The sequence below is a fragment of the Amblyomma americanum genome, chromosome 5 (genome assembly GCF_052857255.1).
Source record: "Amblyomma americanum isolate KBUSLIRL-KWMA chromosome 5, ASM5285725v1, whole genome shotgun sequence".
In the NCBI taxonomy this organism is placed as follows: domain Eukaryota; kingdom Metazoa; phylum Arthropoda; class Arachnida; order Ixodida; family Ixodidae; genus Amblyomma; species Amblyomma americanum.
Genome location: NC_135501.1, coordinates 47,402,536 through 47,421,065, shown reverse-complemented (window position 1 = coordinate 47,421,065; position 18,530 = coordinate 47,402,536). Strand labels below are relative to the sequence as shown.

The window sequence follows — 18,530 nt, the reverse complement described above, 5'->3', positions numbered from 1 at the left end:
ATTTGAATCGAAAGGCCATTGGTTGGCCTAGTTATTAGAGAACTCCAAGTGATCAAAATTAATCCAGAAACTCCACTGTGGTGCCCATCGTAGCTGATGTGTCGTTTCAGGACATTAAAACAACAAAAAAGTTCGCCTCACAGTGAAAAGATAATTGGAAAACAAAGCTTGAATTACTGGAAAGGAACTCTATGTTGCAAATTTGGTAATGTGCGCGCTACCATAAAAAACTAATGTCGGGAGAGATCAGTGTGGGTCCTTTAGTGTTTTTATGCTATCAAAAATGTGCTGCAATAAAATATGGAGCAATATCTATAGCTTCTCATGAGGTATTGTTATGTCCATGGGTGTTTACTGGTAGCTTGTGATCAACACCATCACTGTTAGCATGTATTTAATTGTACTGTGATTGCTTTTGTCAGTGCAAGTAGTAATGCTTGCATTGTGTGGGATCTTTTAAACACAGGACTCTTGGCGAGAAGCTCTCCGCTTCAAGGCAAAATATGAGCGGAGAAAAATCCGTATCCAGCAGAATGATGGGGCAGATTCTCCACCGTCAAAAAAAACGATGAAAGATGGGAAAGTGGCCACGGTTGGCGGAAATGCCCTGCAGCGTGTTTCGAGGCCGTCTGTGGTATGCATTTGGATTTCATGTAGTCCTTGTGCTGAAGACAACCTGGTGTGCAGTGTGAAGTAGGCTCCTTTTGCTTGCAGGCAACTGCACCAGACGGGGAGGATGAAGACAGTATTGCTGGCCACATCGAGGGAATGAAGTCGGCAGTACAAAAAGCTCGGCCAGACATGGCTTACATAATAGATTGTATGCGCCGAACATTTCCGACCCGAAGGAAGTGGATTGGATCCGAGGATCCATCAGTGGAAGTGGCAATAGAGAAATTTCCAGCATTGGCCATGAGCTCAATCGTAAGTTCAGTAACTAGACCATCAGTTAGCGAAGCAAGGAAAAAGAAATTTTCTTTTTCTTTTCCTCTTTTGTCTTTCTTTCTTTTAATCCTTTCCTTTCTTGATTTCAGTTGCGGTGCCTGCACTTTGCATTCCATCTTAGTGGAGGCGAAATACAAAAGTGTAGCAAAATGGTGGTTTGAGCTAGTTGGTACATATTCACAATTTCACCAGCGCTGCGACTAGGAACAAGAACAGAGAAGGAAGACAAGGACAAGAGCTACTAACAACTGAAAGTTTATTTGAAAAAAACACAAATTATATGCACACAACTGACAACCCAAAGCGCCTGCGCTTCCCCCACCAGGCACGCAAAAGAGAGTTAAAAATCTAGATACAAAATTTCACACTCATGTAAGTTTACAGATGGTGTGCTAACGCACGTGTCGATGTTCTTGTGAATGTGATAGGCTTCACACAACTCCCTAGTTAACTGATCTGGATGTCTGAATTTAATCTTAGCCCTGTTAAGCAAAGGAAAGCATGCTTTTTTGTTAGACACACCGGGTTTGTTTAGAAGACAATCTCTGTAATGAAGGGACAGATTTGATGAAGGAGCACCATTCAAAGAGGTTCTATGCTGACGTAAGCGTGTATTTATGCATTTACCGGTTTGCCCAATGTAACTCTTGCCGCATTTAAAAGGTATGTTATAAACCACTCCCTCTGCACATGGCACAAAGGTTGACTCATGATCCACCTGGCATGCATTTTTTCTTTTGCCTCTTGTTTGCTTCTGTTCCCGGGCTCTTTTGTCAACAATAGCACAAACCTTGCCTAGTTTATTAGGGACCGAAAAGAGCACTTTTACCCCATATCTAGTGCCAACCTGTTTAAGCCTATGGGATAACTGATGAATGTAGGGTATTACCGCATACTTCGTTCTGTCATTGCCGGAATTTTCCTGTGCTTCATGTCTACCAAACGACTTCATCTTCTTCAGGATCTTGTTGCTAGCAAGCGCTATCACATCTTTGGGGAAGCCCGCTGACCTTAGCCTTTGAACTTGCTTATCGAAACTGCTGCCTAAAGTATGAATACATGACTTAGTAAGTGCAGATCCTAAACAAGACACTGCTATGCGACATTTAACTATTTTCGAGTGCCCAGACTGATAATTTAGCAAGGGCTTTTCCGACCGCTGTAGGAAGGACCAACAAACATGATTCACCTTTTTCTCCAATCTAATATCCAAGAATTGCAGCTGATTATCTTCCGGTAATTCAAAGGTAAATTTCAGACCAAACCCGCAGTTTTCAAAAGTCTTTAAAATGTCATCCACATGTGCCTTGAAGTCATGGGATTCAACAAAAACAAGGTAATCGTCTACATACCGGAAGATTTGTTTTACACGGTTGTCTAAGTTAACTTTAATGCTCCTATCTGCATAGGAAAGAAATATATTACTAAGTACCGGAGCCACTTTTGAGCCAATGCACACTCCTGTTTTTTGAACATATAGCCTGCCTTCCCAATCAACAAATGTGGATTTGAGATAAAATGACACAAGCTCCAAAAACGAGCCCACAGAAACGCCACACTTTGAAATGAATGCTTCTTCATCATTATCCTCTACTATACATTTCTTAACACACTGGAGGAGCCTATCATGTGGCAATGAATAGAATAAATCCTGCACATCAATACTAAACATATCACACCCACCAGGATTATTTAGTTTCAGATATTGCACAACCGCCTCGGAATTAGATACAAGAAACGGGTCTTCTACTGTCAGTGAACACAATTTACTTTGCAAAAAACTTGAAACGGCATGTTGCCAAGTTCCCCGTTCAGTAACAATGCAGCGGAAGGGGATGTCAGTTTTATGAGTTTTGGCAGCAAAAAACACTTCTAAAAAGTTGCCTTTCGCCTTCTTAATGGATGCTTGGAGGCCAACCAAATTCATATCACCTACCAGCCTTAACGCCTCGCTTTTTTGTTTAAGGGCACTGGAACGCACAGGCTTAAAGTTTTTGGCAACTGAATTCCTAGCCTTCTCACGGAAAAGTTTCTCTGGCAGCGTAACGAAATAACCTTCTTTATCCGAGACAACCACGCGAAGTTTTTCGGACGTCAAGAAATCGGTCAAGTGCGCCAAGTCCCACATTTGGGCCGGCCCTCCGCCACTCTTCTTGAGGGCCTCAACACATTCCACAACGCACCTAGGCTGCTCCTCTTTCCGTGCTTGGCGCGCGATTGACCTTGCAAGAGCCAACTTTTCTTCTTTTCCCAAAGAAGGCTGGACACCGAATTTTGGACCCAACTTTAGAATCTTCTGGAACTTCTCTGGCACCGGCTGATCACCCAGGACCAAGAGCTTTCCTTCGGAGCACGGAGACGCTGTACTGGAGGGAAACCACGGGCGGGCGGTGTACCAAAGGAACTCGGTGTGTTTTTTCGCTTGTTCGCACCACTCATGGAAGTGCCGCACACGATTTTTGTCCTTCCCACACACCACCCAAAGGCAATCCTTGTAGTATCGATGTTGACGCCACCACTCTGAAGATGCAATCCGGCAAATCCTGCGGCTGTGCCCTTTAGATGGGAGGAGGCCACCGCACATAACTTGGACCTCAACTGGGCAAAGAGCACGTCTGGCATGCCACGGAGCTACCCTTGCTTTGAAGGCACAAACTGCAATTAGGGAAGCCAGGGCTGCCTGGTTGTCAAAAGGAGCGGGATTAGGACATAGAAAAGAGCTCGATGTACTAGAAATGAACTGTAGCAAAATGGTGGTTTGAGCTAGTTGGTACATATTCACAATTTCACCAGCGCTGCGACTAGGAACAAGAACAGAGAAGGAAGACAAGGACAAGCGCTACTAACAACTGAAAGTTTATTTGAAAAAAAACACAAATTATATGCACACAACTGACAACCCAAAGCGCCTGCGCTTCCCCCACCAGGCACGCAAAAGAGAGTTAAAAATCTAGATACAAAATTTCACACTCATGTAAGTTTACAGATGGTGTGCTAACGCACGTGTCGATGTTCTTGTGAATGTGATAGGCTTCACACAACTCCCTAGTTAACTGATCTGGATGTCTGAATTTAATCTTAGCCCTGTTAAGCAAAGGAAAGCATGCTTTTTTGTTAGACACACCGGGTTTGTTTAGAAGACAATCTCTGTAATGAAGGGACAGATTTGATGAAGGAGCACCATTCAAAGAGGTTCTATGCTGACGTAAGCGTGTATTTATGCATTTACCGGTTTGCCCAATGTAACTCTTGCCGCATTTAAAAGGTATGTTATAAACCACTCCCTCTGCACATGGCACAAAGGTTGACTCATGATCCACCTGGCATGCATTTTTTCTTTTGCCTCTTGTTTGCTTCTGTTCCCGGGCTCTTTTGTCAACAATAGCACAAACCTTGCCTAGTTTATTAGGGACCGAAAAGAGCACTTTTACCCCATATCTAGTGCCAACCTGTTTAAGCCTATGGGATAACTGATGAATGTAGGGTATTACCGCATACTTCGTTCTGTCATGAAGTCGTTTGGTAGACATGAAGCACAGGAAAATTCCGGCAATGACAGAACGAAGTATGCGGTAATACCCTACATTCATCAGTTATCCCATAGGCTTAAACAGGTTGGCACTAGATATGGGGTAAAAGTGCTCTTTTCGATCCCTAATAAACTAGGCAAGGTTTGTGCTATTGTTGACAAAAGAGCCCGGGAACAGAAGCAAACAAGAGGCAAAAGAAAAAATGCATGCCAGGTGGATCATGAGTCAACCTTTGTGCCATGTGCAGAGGGAGTGGTTTATAACATACCTTTTAAATGCGGCAAGAGTTACATTGGGCAAACCGGTAAATGCATAAATACACGCTTACGTCAGCATAGAACCTCTTTGAATGGTGCTCCTTCATCAAATCTGTCCCTTCATTACAGAGATTGTCTTCTAAACAAACCCGGTGTGTCTAACAAAAAAGCATGCTTTCCTTTGCTTAACAGGGCTAAGATTAAATTCAGACATCCAGATCAGTTAACTAGGGAGTTGTGTGAAGCCTATCACATTCACAAGAACATCGACACGTGCGTTAGCACACCATCTGTAAACTTACATGAGTGTGAAATTTTGTATCTAGATTTTTAACTCTCTTTTGCGTGCCTGGTGGGGGAAGCGCAGGCGCTTTGGGTTGTCAGTTGTGTGCATATAATTTGTGTTTTTTTCAAATAAACTTTCAGTTGTTAGTAGCGCTTGTCCTTGTCTTCCTTCTCTGTTCTTGTTCCTAGTCGCAGCGCTGGTGAAATTGTGAATATGTACCAACTAGCTCAAACCACCATTTTGCTACAGTTCATTTCTAGTACATCGAGCTCTTTTCTATGTCCTAATCCCGCTCCTTTTGACAACCAGGCAGCCCTGGCTTCCCTAATTGCAGTTTGTGCCTTCAAAGCAAGGGTAGCTTCGTGGCATGCCAGACGTGCTCTTTGCCCAGTTGAGGTCCAAGTTATGTGCGGTGGCCTCCTCCCATCTAAAGGGCACAGCCGCAGGATTTGCCGGATTGCATCTTCAGAGTGGTGGCGTCAACATCGATACTACAAGGATTGCCTTTGGGTGGTGTGTGGGAAGGACAAAAATCGTGTGCGGCACTTCCATGAGTGGTGCGAACAAGCGAAAAAACACACCGAGTTCCTTTGGTACACCGCCCGCCCGTGGTTTCCCTCCAGTACAGCGTCTCCGTGCTCCGAAGGAAAGCTCTTGGTCCTGGGTGATCAGCCGGTGCCAGAGAAGTTCCAGAAGATTCTAAAGTTGGGTCCAAAATTCGGTGTCCAGCCTTCTTTGGGAAAAGAAGAAAAGTTGGCTCTTGGAAGGTCAATCGCGCGCCAAGCACGGAAAGAGGAGCAGCCTAGATGCGTTGTGGAATGTGTTGAGGCCCTCAAGAAGAGTGGCGGAGGGCCGGCCAAAAGGTGGGACTTGGCGCACTTGACCGATTTCTTGACGTCCGAAAAACTTCGCGTGGTTGTCTCGGATAAAGAAGGTTATTTCGTTACGCTGCCAGAGAAACTTTTCCGTGAGAAGGCTAGGAATTCAGTTGCCAAAAACTTTAAGCCTGTGCGTTCCAGTGCCCTTAAACAAAAAAGCGAGGCGTTAAGGCTGGTAGGTGATATGAATTTGGTTGGCCTCCAAGCATCCATTAAGAAGGCGAAAGGCAACTTTTTAGAAGTGTTTTTTGCTGCCAAAACTCATAAAACTGACATCCCCTTCCGCTGCATTGTTACTGAACGGGGAACTTGGCAACATGCCGTTTCAAGTTTTTTGCAAAGTAAATTGTGTTCACTGACAGTAGAAGACCCGTTTCTTGTATCTAATTCCGAGGCGGTTGTGCAATATCTGAAACTAAATAATCCTGGTGGGTGTGATATGTTTAGTATTGATGTGCAGGATTTATTCTATTCATTGCCACATGATAGGCTCCTCCAGTGTGTTAAGAAATGTATAGTAGAGGATAATGATGAAGAAGCATTCATTTCAAAGTGTGGCGTTTCTGTGGGCTCGTTTTTGGAGCTTGTGTCATTTTATCTCAAATCCACATTTGTTGATTGGGAAGGCAGGCTATATGTTCAAAAAACAGGAGTGTGCATTGGCTCAAAAGTGGCTCCGGTACTTAGTAATATATTTCTTTCCTATGCAGATAGGAGCATTAAAGTTAACTTAGACAACCGTGTAAAACAAATCTTCCGATATGTAGACGATTACCTTGTTTTTGTTGAATCCCATGACTTCAAGGCACATGTGGATGACATTTTAAAGACTTTTGAAAACTGCGGGTTTGGTCTGAAATTTACCTTTGAATTACCGGAAGATAATCAGCTGCAATTCTTGGATATTAGATTGGAGAAAAAGGTGAATCATGTTTGTTGGTCCTTCCTACAGCGGTCGGAAAAGCCCTTGCTAAATTATCAGTCTGGGCACTCGAAAATAGTTAAATGTGGCATAGCAGTGTCTTGTTTAGGATCTGCACTTACTAAGTCATGTATTCATACTTTAGGCAGCAGTTTCGATAAGCAAGTTCAAAGGCTAAGGTCAGCGGGCTTCCCCAAAGATGTGATAGCGCTTGCTAGCAACAAGATCCTGAAGAAGATGAAGTCGTTTGGTAGACATGAAGCACAGGAAAATTCCGGCAATGACAGAACGAAGTATGCGGTAATACCCTACATTCATCAGTTATCCCATAGGCTTAAACAGGTTGGCACTAGATATGGGGTAAAAGTGCTCTTTTCGGTCCCTAATAAACTAGGCAAGGTTTGTGCTATTGTTGACAAAAGAGCCCGGGAACAGAAGCAAACAAGAGGCAAAAGAAAAAATGCATGCCAGGTGGATCATGAGTCAACCTTTGTGCCATGTGCAGAGGGAGTGGTTTATAACATACCTTTTAAATGCGGCAAGCGTTACATTGGGCAAACCGGTAAATGCATAAATACACGCTTACGTCAGCATAGAACCTCTTTGAATGGTGCTCCTTCATCAAATCTGTCCCTTCATTACAGAGATTGTCTTCTAAACAAACCCGGTGTGTCTAACAAAAAAGCATGCTTTCCTTTGCTTAACAGGGCTAAGATTAAATTCAGACATCCAGATCAGTTAACTAGGGAGTTGTGTGAAGCCTATCACATTCACAAGAACATCGACACGTGCGTTAGCACACCATCTGTAAACTTACATGAGTGTGAAATTTTGTATCTAGATTTTTAACTCTCTTTTGCGTGCCTGGTGGGGGAAGCGCAGGCGCTTTGGGTTGTCAGTTGTGTGCATATAATTTGTGTTTTTTTCAAATAAACTTTCAGTTGTTAGTAGCGCTTGTCCTTGTCTTCCTTCTCTGTTCTTGTTCCTAGTCGCAGCGCTGGTGAAATTGTGAATACAAAAGTGTGGATATGCTGTGTGACGTCAGTGCATGTTTAAGGACCTCAGATGGTCTAAATTGTCTGGAGCCTTTCACTACGGCGTCCCTTATGGCCTGAATCGTCTTGGGACGTTAAACCCGCTAAAGCAATTAGGCGGAAGTGGTCTATATGTGCAGAAAATTCAGCTCAAATTTATTTCTCTTTGCCTCAGTGGAGACCTGATTGAATGGCTCGCACTGTTTGAATTTCAGAATACACCTGGGGTTGGTTCAGTGCAGCATGCCCTGATTCCACATTCTGGTCTTTTTGTTTTTGTTGCTCGACTTCTGCTGTTTAGTCGTTTATTTATTGCACGGTTCTTGGTATGTGCTTCAAGTTGGTACTACCGGTGTTTGCTGGTGACAGCTGTTACATGGTGGACACTGAAGGGAAATATCGAACTAAGCAAGACAGTCAGGATATTCGTCAGGGACCGTACTTATACTTTCGATGCACTGAATAGTACCTGCATTGCAGAGAAAATCCACACAATGAGAGTCCAAAGATCATTCCACATTTAAGCGGAGATGCCACAGGAAAAAAAAAACAATTTTAAATGGTCCACCCAGAGCAGTGAAATTTTGTGTGCTTAATACTGCTTTTCTGCTCTTTTCAGGACACTAATTAGTTTTCTTGTAGTGCGCACTTTTGCTCAGTGTTGCTAACAGGCCTCAAAAAACAATTTGTGTAGGTTTCATCTTACTTGAACCTGGTTATAACTAGAAAAAGCATTCGCGGGTGGTCCAACTCGCTCATCCATGGTAGATGAAGGCGGCAGACACAACCATTTTGTTGCAGCTTCTAATCACATGATCACCATGACGTCACACACGGTGGTGACGCCATCAAAGGCCAAAGGTTCTTTGCGACGGCAACTATTCCCTGTTGAATCGCTCCGTAACCAGCCAACTTGGGCTCTCTCCTTACTGGTGGCAGTGCTCGTCAAAGCCATCTACCGGTTGCGTGCCTTAATTCTCAGCCACTGTGCCACTCTGCGGGTAGTGTTATAAAAGCTCGGAGGGCCTATATAACACTACTAGGAAAGTTGGAGCCAGGGGAATTTCCGAGTTGTACCTGGAGTAGTAGAGCTTTTGCTCTAAAAAGGCCCTTTTGTGCGCATGCTTTCTCATAGAAAATGTTCACTGGGAACTACCAGCGGTAGCTTATTGTATAGCTTACTAACTATAGAATGCAGGGAAATAGCCCTGATGTGGTCATGGAAGTTCCTGGTGTGAAAAAAAATTGTGATGTTATTGTTATGTTTTTTGGAACTCATTACTGTTGAATCGTTTCTATACACTTGCATTGGAGATACTGCAATTCTTAGGCGACATCTGAAGCTACACATTGTAAAGGACACATTTGCCAAGTTTCAGTGCGATACGAAAAGTGCAAGTACCAAAAATTCTGGGCGGACTTCGAAAATTTGCACCCAGGATCTTCTGTAAGTCTCCATTCCATATCACTGTGAAACGTCGCAGATGTGTTCTGTAGAATGTGTATGTGTAACTTGCAAATATCTATTCAGAATTTCAATATCTCTGCTACAAGTTTAGAGAGGCTTCAAACTACACTAAGTAATGATTCTGAAAAACAAAAGGGTAACATCATCACAATTTATTTTTCCCATACTAGAAAAACTTTCATGACCAAATTTGAGCTAGTTTCCGGCATTCTACAATTATTAAGCCGCAAAATTAGCTGTTGCTCTTCGTACCCAGTGAAAATTTTCAATGTGAAATCGTGCACAAAAGGACCTTTGTTTTAATCTTGTTAGTAACACTGAGCTAAAAGTAATCCTTCTACAAGGAAACTAATTATTGTTCTGAAAAAGGTAGAAAAAAACAGTATAAGTGCAGTTTCATTGTTCTAGGTAGATTAGTTAAAAAGATTTATTTTAGTAGCTTCTCTCGTTAAAGTCCCCACAGAAAATGAAGCACAGTGACAATATTTGTATGATGCATTTGTAATGGAGCTCTACAGCCAATGAGAGGTGCCACCTGCCTGCCGGGGGCAGTGGTGCATCTCTTAAAGGAACACTGAGACGAGCCCTATAAATTTTTTTTTTAGCAAAATCTGATAGTTCGGCATTTCATGGCTTTGTTTCCACTTGTCCGGGAGCGAAAGATGCATTTATTTCAAAGAAATTTCGATTCGAAGTTGAAAAAGTTTATCCCGCTGCTCTGATTCAAACTCGAGAACTCTTATTACGTCAAGGAGAACTCTTATGACGTCACATGACGTAGAGACGTGAAACGTGACGTAAACGGAGACTCCGTGATTTCTGGCTGCTAGCAGTGCGGTCTAGCAGCCGCCGAAATGAAAGCTACTGTCGCCGCACGTTGAAGGTATCTATCGGGAGTCGCTACTGTCAATTCGTTTACGTTTGCACTGGCGTCTTGTCAGCGTTGCGATGAATCCCGTTCCCGAACCCAACGACGTAGTTCTCGCAAAAACTCCGGCCTGCATTTCAGCGACCTCAGCCCCTACAGAGTGTGCGATGCTTTTGAGCGAGCACGGTTAGGTTAGGCGCCGGAGGGTCGTTTCCCCCTTCCTCAGTGAGCAACCGTTGCAAACTAAATAATAAATATCGTAACCCCAGTGCGGGGAGTCTCGAGGGGCCAGGACAAGGTCGGCGCGTTGCGCCCATCGGAGGCTGGCCAGGGCTTTGGGGCCAACGGATTGCAATTCCTTGAATGGCGCGATTGCACGGTGCAGCAGGTGGCGTCGAGGTCTCCCGCGGTTGCAGGGGCCAGGTTATTTATTCATTTTTTTTCCACAAAAAATGGATGGGTGCTCAAGGGCTATTGCATTTAAAGTTGGCGGCTTGAAACTAAAGCCAGCGCACGACGCTTCAACGGCTTCCGCTAGATCCAACGGGTCCACTGGATCGGTCTCTCTCGCCCACTTGCATGTACTTTCATATGTGTACTGTGAATGGATTAAATTAGCTGAGAGCTCGAAAAGAACAGCTCCACCCAACTACCGAAGCTATTGAATTACGTCACAACGCGCACCTCGCCGCGGAGTTGAACAAGTCTAGTCTGGTCGGGCCGGCGGCGGCTGGTGCACTCGGCGCGAAATAGAAACATGCTCCAAGTCTCCCCGCCAGTGCGGTAAGAGTGCGCCGAAGCCGCCGAACGCGTCGGCGGTCAAGCGCAGTTGGAGTATAGAGGGTCTCGCTTTGGTCGATGTGACGTCGCCTTGCAGCACGCGCGCGCATTACGCCGGAGCATAAACGCGCCTTAGCAGAGCCTGCGCTTAGCTGCTAACCAATGTATTCGGTGGCGGCATCTATGGGAGCCACTGAACCCCCCACCCACGCACTGAATAAAAAAAAATCCTGTGCCGAAGATGGGAATCGAACCAGGGCATTTGGCGTTTGAGGCGGAGACGCTACCACAATGGCTCAAGGTACTACCATCAATAAAGGCGCATCTAGTGAATGCACTCTTACAATGCAGAAATATCCGCACTTTCGCTACGTATATCCTGGCCTAACAAAGCTAGGCCATCAGCAATTTTTCTGAACTGCCTTGTACCTTGTCTCCCGTCCCTAACAAACGATTTCCATTAAGTAGTTCGATGTTGACTGGCACAGCTAGGAACGTTTCGTCGGGTGTGTGTGCGAAGACACAAGTGCTGCCTTGTACGATCACCGACCATCGTGCCATCATATTTTTTCATCGACCGTGGCGATCATCTGACAAGCGTTCACAGGCTCCTTCGAAGGTTAACTAGCACTTGAAGTGGCACTTGGAGTTCCTCTGCTGTTCGGCGCTTGTAAATCGAGGCGCGTCAAAAACAAAACCACGGGGCACGCAAAGCTCATAGACGCGCGAAGCGCCATAAATCGAAACTCTCCTGGCCGCCTGTGGCGCCACCATGCATCGGTTTTCTTTGCTTCCAACATTCATGTTGTCATTTGTCTGCCTTCCTTGGGTGATAAAAGTCCACTATCGGTTTTAAAACAAAACTTACTTCGATATTGAACCGCGCAACCTGCCTTTGTCAGCCTCAGAGATTCGCGGCTCCATGTACGAACGAAAATTCCTCCAAGGTGGCGTCTCTTGTCCTATGACGTCACCACGCTTGCGCTTGCGAGATTGACCTGTGGCGGCGATACCTGTATTTTGTTGTTGCTATTTTCTACCTTACAAGTGCTTTGTTTTCAGTAAGAGCGGCGTTTTTATAATCAGGAGCTGGTATTCTATCGATACAAGCCAAGTTCAATTTCTCCTCGGTGTCCCTTTATCTGCTGCAGTGCGCAGCCATGAGTGGCTAGAGAACTCAATAAGATCTGTGAGACTAAAGCAGGGAATGGCTGAATATGTATGCTTTGCTTTACGATTGTATGGTAATGCTTTCGCACTCATGCACATAAGTGGTCTCTGCCGAATTCTTTCTTTGCTTGGGAGCTATGTAAGCAGCCTGCAAATTTCTTTTCGTGAACTTCGTAACATGGCAAACTGGGTGTTATACCTGTGCTTCCATGTTTTATTCTGTCCTAAAGCAACCGATGTGCTACAGTTCTTCATTACTGTTATTTTATGCTCGTATTCTCCATTTGTAGGCCCAGCTGGAGTTTGAGCTGATCACAAGCGTGCCAGTGTTGGAACGGCTTGAAGAGGCCCTTCAGCGCACAAAAGAAAAAATTGTGCATGCAGCTAGAAAGAAGCGTCACCTGGAAGGCTTCCTTGAAGACTTCGATGCCCGCATGGATGGCACTTCGGAAGCTGCAGTATATGGTACACATATTATACTGTATATTGTCGGCATATATATAGCTTATCGTATCCACTTGTGTAGGGGCTCTACTCTTGTAGACTGACAGACTGAGGATAGTACATGAAAGTGGAATATTCCCACAGTTTTTTCGGCCACAGTGGAACTCAGTTCATGCATCACCCATTTCTGTGACGGCCACAGATAAATACTTTCCCTATTTTGAGTGCATCGGTAAGGCCCAGGCATGTGTAGCAATGAGCAATGTAAGCTTTCCAGTCGCGCTTTTGTTCCTTGCAAAGTGCATTGGAAAGAATATGTCATTAAGAGTGATATAGCCTAGAGTACTATGAATGTTGCACTATGGTTTGAATGTCCGAGCTAGGAAATGCTACCAAAGTCATTTAAATGCTTACTGCTCATAGAAAACCTGTGCTGAAGTTTGTTGTGTCGACCACTACATTGCAATACGCAGCTTAGCAGTGCTCATAGTGCTTCCTACCTGCCCTTATTGCATGAGCTTCCACTCATTGTGAAGGCCACACTAGGCGAGCATCACTAATTTGGTCTGCAGGGACTGCCTTCTGTGGCTATGCTGAGCAGGAAAGGGAAAGACGGGTCTTTGTTTAGTGAAGGCTGGAGAACTGAGGAGCAAGTGTCATTCTGCAGCAGAATAAAGTCCCGAAGAGAACGGGGACTAGGGGGATCAGCTCTCATAATAAATCCCCCCGCCCTTTTTTTTTATGAGCCACGCAAACAATTCTTAGATATGGCTGAACCAGGCCCTAGCTCTCTCTCGCTCACCTCATCAACTGCGCACTTTAAGCGTGATTCACTCGAGAGAGGATTCTACCCCTATCGAGCGGGGAGGTGTGTACACATCACCAGAACTTGACGTCCTTGGGCGCCAGCCCAGGGGTGCCTGGCCTCTGGGATATGGGTCCTTTTGCTTGGCCAGCACAAAAGCTTCCTCGGTTGGAGGGGGTAAGCGGTCATTTTGTTGTAGTTTTGGGCCATAATATTATTATAAGAGAATTTTGTTTCTACAGGTCTGGGAATATTCACTACAAGCACAGGAGCTGCTTTCTTGTGCTTTGGCACACTCTAATATAGTCAAGCAAGCTATTGACAGCTTGTCTCGAATCTGCTCTTTTGAGGTCACGTAATCACGCATTTAAGTTTTAACAAGCTTGTTGAAACGGTTGTTGTTAGCTGGGTTCCCCTGTGCGGTTATCACTTCATGCTGAGGCAGTTTTCTAAAAAAAAGAAATGGTGCATATTGTGGAAGCAATGCAAAGAGGAAAAAACGATGCAGCTAAACTCGAAATACCATATGCACATAAGGTTGCTCATGAAAAAGAAAATAGCTGACAGACATGGTATACAAGTTGTGTTTGCTGCTGCTCAAAAGCTCGCCCAAATTTTGTTGCACATTTTGTGCTATGGAAGAAAAAAAGGGCCAAAAAGTTTGTGCCATGTTGCAGCAGGGTTGTTTATGAAATTCTGTTGACCTGTGGGAAGGCCCATGTAGGCTAACGAGGCACCTACGTTTGTGGTCGTTAACATGTACAGAAGCAAATTTATTACAGCATTGTGGCCACGGATGCATGTGGTAAAGATTTAGCACCAGAAATTTGTTGGAAGCTTATGCATAAAAAAAAGGAAATGCACTAGCGAAGTATCTGTAGAGCTCTTAAAAGCCAAATTGTGGATCTTGAAATTGTATGCATGAATGCATACTGTTTACAGCTGTTCATTCTGCATGTGTGTTGTTTTTTTATATTTCCTCACCTGAAAAACAAATTGCATAAAGCAGATAAAGTGGGCAATGTGTGATGCCTCTTTGTCTTGCGCTGGCGCTTTACTACTACTTGAAACTATGAACCATCTTGCCTGACAGCAAGCTCCGCTACTACTTTACATTCTGCCTGAACTATTGTTCTTGGCTTATGTCTAGTTAACCCCAAATTGGCAGCTATCACTTCAAGAATGTGTTTGATATACAGGGCTATTGCTTAATTTGTTATGCCTTCTAGTCTGAAATGTAGCAGTGCATTGCTTGGGTAGTTAGTGTGGTGCACCTTTTATTTTAGTTATCTCCAGTGCAGCCATTCTGGGATGACAACGCACTTTCGTTGATGCCTCTTGAAGGCACTAATATAGTCTGCATGCAGTAAAAAGTTGGCTGGAGCAGGACCTTGGGACTGAAGCATATTGTAACAAGCAATAAAGATCAGAATTTATTTTTCATTTAATTTTGGTGCTCTTTTTATGTCTCCATGTTTCATGTCACTGTATTTAAAATTCATTCGCCACTCTTTCAGAGACAACAGTCACGGCAGCAGTATGCCTGTTGCCAAGCATGGTGAAGGAAAGAGTGGAGACTTTCGTCCGCCCATTTGTAAGTTTTTAAAACCGCATGTGTGAGCAGCGATGTTTTTTGGGATGCTGGGGGCATGCAGTTCTTTTTTCTCCTTGAGAATGCATTTGACATTACTTTTGTTTCTTAACAAGTTAAACAAATATACTGTGTCAGACTGAAGAAAACAAATACACAGTATTTGATATAATAACATAGCTTTGGATACTAGCCTTCATATTCTTGTTACATGGACATTTTCAGAGGCTATGTAGTCCAGAGGCTTAGAAATTCTCAGTTGCTATCGAACTCGAATCAGGTGTGCTGCTACAGTAAACTCTATCACCATTGAAGGATTCCATCTCGCACTGAGGCATAGTGGCGTCACTATCGCAGCCAGTCATTGTTCAGGCATCCAAGCAATTGACTTATAAATGACCTGCAGAGCAGCTGACTTGGTTTGAATGCAACATTTTTGCTTAGGTGGCCTATTTAGCTAATTAGCTCTAGTAAGCCACCTTTTAATATGTATTAAGCATTGTGGAGGGACAAGCTTGCAAATGCTTCCTTTACATGCAAGGCTGGAGGTGTCTGAACTTGAGATTTCTCGAATGATTTGCAAAGCACTCTTTTCTAAAACTTGCATGTGCGTTTGTTTTTTTTACAGGATCCTGCAGCTGTGCACTATATACCAACTGTAGTGCACAAAGGAGGCATTCTCACAACGACAGATTTTTCTGTTTGCCTTGAAAAGATTTGCATCAAGGAGACAAGCCTGCTGGCGGCAGTTGCAACCCAGATGGCCTTGTACTGGGCATTTAATATAGTTTTCGATAAAAAAGCACAGCGGTCATTTGACTTGCTGTGCAGGCTCATCAATGTTGACAGTGGCCTACGGCCAACTCCACTTCTGCGTTTGGCACAAACTGTTTTGGGAAAGTGAGTGAGTGAGTGAAAACCCCGCCGAGTATCCTAAGGGCCGTTTTGCTGACTCTGCCCTGTGTATAGTTTTTGCACGTTTCTTTCGAATCTGTTAGTATGTTGAGTGGGCGACCGGTTCTGTAGCCTTCTGCTGCCGCCAGCGCGACGGCAATTTCCTCGGCCTCCGCTGCGCCCGCGACTTTTGCTGCGGCGCTCGTTAGCATTCTTCCTTTGCTGTCTACGACTACCAGTGCGGCTGCGTGTTCTGACCCGCACGGGTAGACGGCAGCGTCCGTGTATACTGTGTTTTCTTCAGAGGCTAGCGTTTTCTCTACGTACTCCGCCCTAGCCTTGCGTCGGTTTGCGTGAAGGTTAGGGCCCATATTTCTCGGTATGGCCTTAACGTTAAAGGTTTCTCTAAGGTGGTCCGGCATCTCCGCGTATCTGTCTGTCAGTCCGCGAGTGTTCCGACCCAGCCTTTTCAGGAGCGCCCGTCCCACAGGAGTGCCTCTTAGTCTGACTTTTTGTGCTCCCAGCAGCGCTTCCGCGAGTTCGTCGAAAGTGTTGCTGATGCCTAATTGTAGCAGTTTCTCGGTTGACGTGTTTCTGGGTAAGTGGAGAGCCGTCTTGTAAGCCTTCCTCAGGATGATGTCGGCTTGTTCTCTTTCCGCCTTGGTGGTTGCGTGGTACGGCAGGGAGTACGTAACTCGGCTGACTATGAGGCTGTTTACTAGCTTGAGGGTGTCTTCCTCTCTCATGCCGTATCTCTTTTGAGAGACGCGGTTGATCATGCGGCCCACCTGCTCTGCCGCTTTGCTTAGCAGGCTAATGGTGTGACTGCATTTGCGGCTGCCTTGTAGCCACATGCCCAAGATTCTTATCATGTTCTTTTCGGGTATGAGTTGACCCTCGAGGGTGACTTCCAGGGTTGCTTGGGTGGGATGTCTGCCGATTCTGAGGAGCTCCGATTTCTCTGTCGACTTGCAGCCTTTCTTGTTTTTCGCCTAGGGATCCCCGGGTGGTCCAGACCGTGATGTCGTCGGCGTACATCGCGTGCTGAATTCCCTCGATCTTCTTTAGTTTGTTTGCTAGTCCAATCATTGCCACGTTGAAGAGGACGGGCGAGATGACCGAGCCTTGAGGTTTGCCTTTACACGGGGTGTGGAAGACGTCTCTTCTTAGCTCGCCTAGCCCTACCGTTGCCGTTCTGTTGCTGAGAAAGTCCCTGACGTAGTCGTGGGTTCTCTTTCCGCAGTTGGCGTTGTTCAGGCCCTCCATGATGGCCACGTGGCTCACGTTGTCAAAGGCACCCTTTATGTCGATGGCCATGACCACGTTTTCGCCCGCTTTCGGCATCGTTTCGAGCACTTCTTCCTTGAGTTGGAGTAGCACGTCTTGCGTGGATAGGTTGGCTCTGAACCCAAACATGCTGTCCGGGTACAGTTGCTCCTTTTCTAGATGATTTTGGATTCTTCTGGTTATTATTTTCTCATAGAGCTTCTCCAGGCACGATGTGAGTGATATCGGCCTGAGGTTCTCTATCTGTAGTTTCTTGCCTGGTTTCGGGATCATCACGACGACGGCGTGTTTCCATTCCGCCGGGACTCTTCCTTCCTGCCATAGCGTGTTTAGATATTTGGCCAGTTGGTGTATTGCCTCGTCGTTGAGGTTGCGAATTAAGGAGTTTCGGATCTTGTCTGCTCCTGCCGCTGTGTTTTTTGTTGCCGACGCGACCGCTTCCATCACTTCTTCTCTCGTGATGGGTCTGTCCATCGTGGGGTTGTCTTCTCCACGGTATTCTTCTTTATAACTTTCGACTTGGTCTTTGCCGTAGCATTTGACCTGGACTTCCTCCAGTAGTTGCTCGTCTGTTCCTTGGTATTGATGGGTTAGCCGCTGTATCGCTTTGCTGCTTTCCGATTTGTTTTTGCTCGGATCCAAGAGGGCCTTGAGGATCTGCCACGTCCTAGCCGTGCTGAGGGTGCCGTTCAGCGAGTTGCTAAACTGTTGCCATCCCTGTCTTGCCAGCTGGTTCGTGTACTCCTCTGCCTGCCTGGTAATGTCCGCAATTTTCTTTTTGAGTTTTCTATTGAGTTCTTGTCTCTTCCACCGCTTGGTGAGTCCGCGTCTTGCCTCCCATAGCCTCAGTAGCCGCTTGTCCACCTCGGGTGTCTGTTCTGTTCTAACTACCTCTTTGGTGTAGAGGTCCTGGATTTGTCTTAGTTGTTGGCTCCAGTTCTCCGCCGATTCGATGGTTCCTCCTTCGAGCTGCTTGCAGTGCGCTCTAAAGGCGTCCCAATCTGTTAGCCGAGCCGTGCCAATCTTCCTCCTGACTTGTTCCGCCGTAAGGCTGATTCTTAGAATGTAGTGATCGCTGCCAAGGTTCTCGAGCAGGTTCTCCCACTCTGCGTTCTTGGCACCCCTGACTAAGCTTAGGTCGGGACACGTGTCTGGACTCGCGCTGTTTCCCTGTCTGGTCGGTTGATTTTCGTCGGTTAGAAGTTCACAGCCCACGCTTTCTGCCGCCGTGCATATGCCGCGCCCTTTTTTGTCCTCTTTGGGGTAGCCCCATTTTGGGCTTTTAGCATTAAAATCGCCCGCAATTACCAGTGCGTTTTGTCCCGCCTTCTTTTTCGCCTCCGCAAAGAGTCTGATAAAGTCCCCTTTGGT

At 45.4% G+C, this 18,530-nt stretch overlaps 1 protein-coding gene across 1 annotated transcript; it reads left to right on the top strand.

Moving 5' to 3' along the window:
• Nucleotides 1-788: 788 nt before the first annotated feature.
• On the top strand, nucleotides 789-17,363 carry LOC144132411 (uncharacterized). The gene is made up of 4 exons (XM_077664810.1): nucleotides 789-924; nucleotides 12,429-12,603; nucleotides 14,905-14,981; nucleotides 15,607-17,363. The coding sequence occupies exons 1-4, from the start codon at nucleotides 802-804 to the stop codon at nucleotides 15,880-15,882; spliced, it is 651 nt and encodes a 216-aa protein (XP_077520936.1). The 5' UTR covers nucleotides 789-801; the 3' UTR covers nucleotides 15,883-17,363.
• Nucleotides 17,364-18,530: the final 1,167 nt, after the last annotated feature.